Source organism: Penaeus monodon, chromosome 25, assembly GCF_015228065.2.
Source record: "Penaeus monodon isolate SGIC_2016 chromosome 25, NSTDA_Pmon_1, whole genome shotgun sequence".
Classification (NCBI taxonomy): domain Eukaryota; kingdom Metazoa; phylum Arthropoda; class Malacostraca; order Decapoda; family Penaeidae; genus Penaeus; species Penaeus monodon.
Genome location: NC_051410.1, coordinates 7,173,979 through 7,175,226, shown reverse-complemented (window position 1 = coordinate 7,175,226; position 1,248 = coordinate 7,173,979). Strand labels below are relative to the sequence as shown.

General features: G+C 35.3%; 1 protein-coding gene across 1 annotated transcript in view; it reads right to left on the bottom strand.

Moving 5' to 3' along the window:
* Nucleotides 1–1,248, bottom strand: part of LOC119589313 (coiled-coil domain-containing protein 22 homolog) — a 7,736-nt gene that overhangs the window by 5,364 nt on the left and 1,124 nt on the right. Inside the window, exons 2-4 of the mRNA XM_037937935.1 lie at nucleotides 786–957; nucleotides 412–544; nucleotides 43–248 (exon numbers count right to left, since the gene is read on the bottom strand). Of these exons, the coding sequence (XP_037793863.1) occupies nucleotides 43–248; nucleotides 412–544; nucleotides 786–957 (511 nt within the window). The remainder of the gene's footprint in view (nucleotides 1–42; nucleotides 249–411; nucleotides 545–785; nucleotides 958–1,248) is intronic.

Here is a 1,248-nt window from a genome sequence, read left to right as displayed (position 1 = left end):
GAATTCCATTTCATCAAGATTTCATAAAAATTTTCTTTAATACTTACCAGGAGACAATTTTGAAGCATTACGCATTGGAGTATACACCTTTGATGCAAACTGTCGAGTATGGTGAGTTCCGTACTTTGTGACAGAGGCTTTGGTGGCATATTTGCATGCAATATGGCGGCAATGTGGAGGAATCCAAGGCTGCTTTAGTGACTCTGCAAGCCTTCTCTTGGCTTCCATCTTAATAAGTGTCAATTTGTCTGAAATAAATCATGAATAAATGTTTCAGGATACTGTGGCATAATACTCTAAGTATCTAGTTCTGTATGTATCAAATTAAATCATATCCCTGAGCCAAAAGGGATGATATCTGATTCACATTGCCATAAAAACAAACAAGTATTTTCAAATATATTCACTCACTCAGAGGTTCATCAGAAACAGTAGCAGTATCTTTGGGCAACTTCTCCAAAAGAAACATGAAAATCTTCCGAAGATCAGTTTCATTAGGGTATAAAAGAGACTGATAACCCACATCTCCTGGGTAACCCACATCCTGTGAGAGAAATCAGCCTCAAATCTAAGCATGTGCATCATACAATATAAAGTATTTCCATATGGTCAGTGGGAAACAGTGGTAGAAACATTTTACATAATCAATAGGAAAGCTACTAATTTGTATCAAACGCATAAAAAAGTACATGCCATTCAAATGATTAACTATTTAAATAGCTTTTAGTAAAACAAATACAAATAACAAATAGACCAAAAGATAAAAACTTCCAATTTTTTCTCACCTTAATTGCTTGTGCAATTGATGCTGCAGCTCTGAAGCGCTGAGCCATATTTTGAGGGAGTGACGATGGCAGTTCATAATCGCTGTTTATCGCTCTTATGCATTTAACTACTCCCGTCACAACCTCAGGAATTCCAAAGCTTCCAACACTCTTGACTTCTTCATCTATATCGCTAAAGAAAAAACAGAGATTTTTGTCATGTTGTATTTCAGTGGCTTATATGATGAGGTACTGGATGCTATTAGACTTTGATTTTTACAAATAAATCAATGAATAGGTCTGAATGTGGGAAGTATAAAGATTTTATTGTAACCTTTACCATGATTCTCTGAATTACAGATTGTGTTACAGAAGATTCTACTTTTTGCAGTTGGCTTATACTGTTGTTATCATTTTATTCTTCAGTCCTTAGTCTTTGATTCTTAACCTGATAATGCAACAGTGCATGATGTGTCAGCTGGGA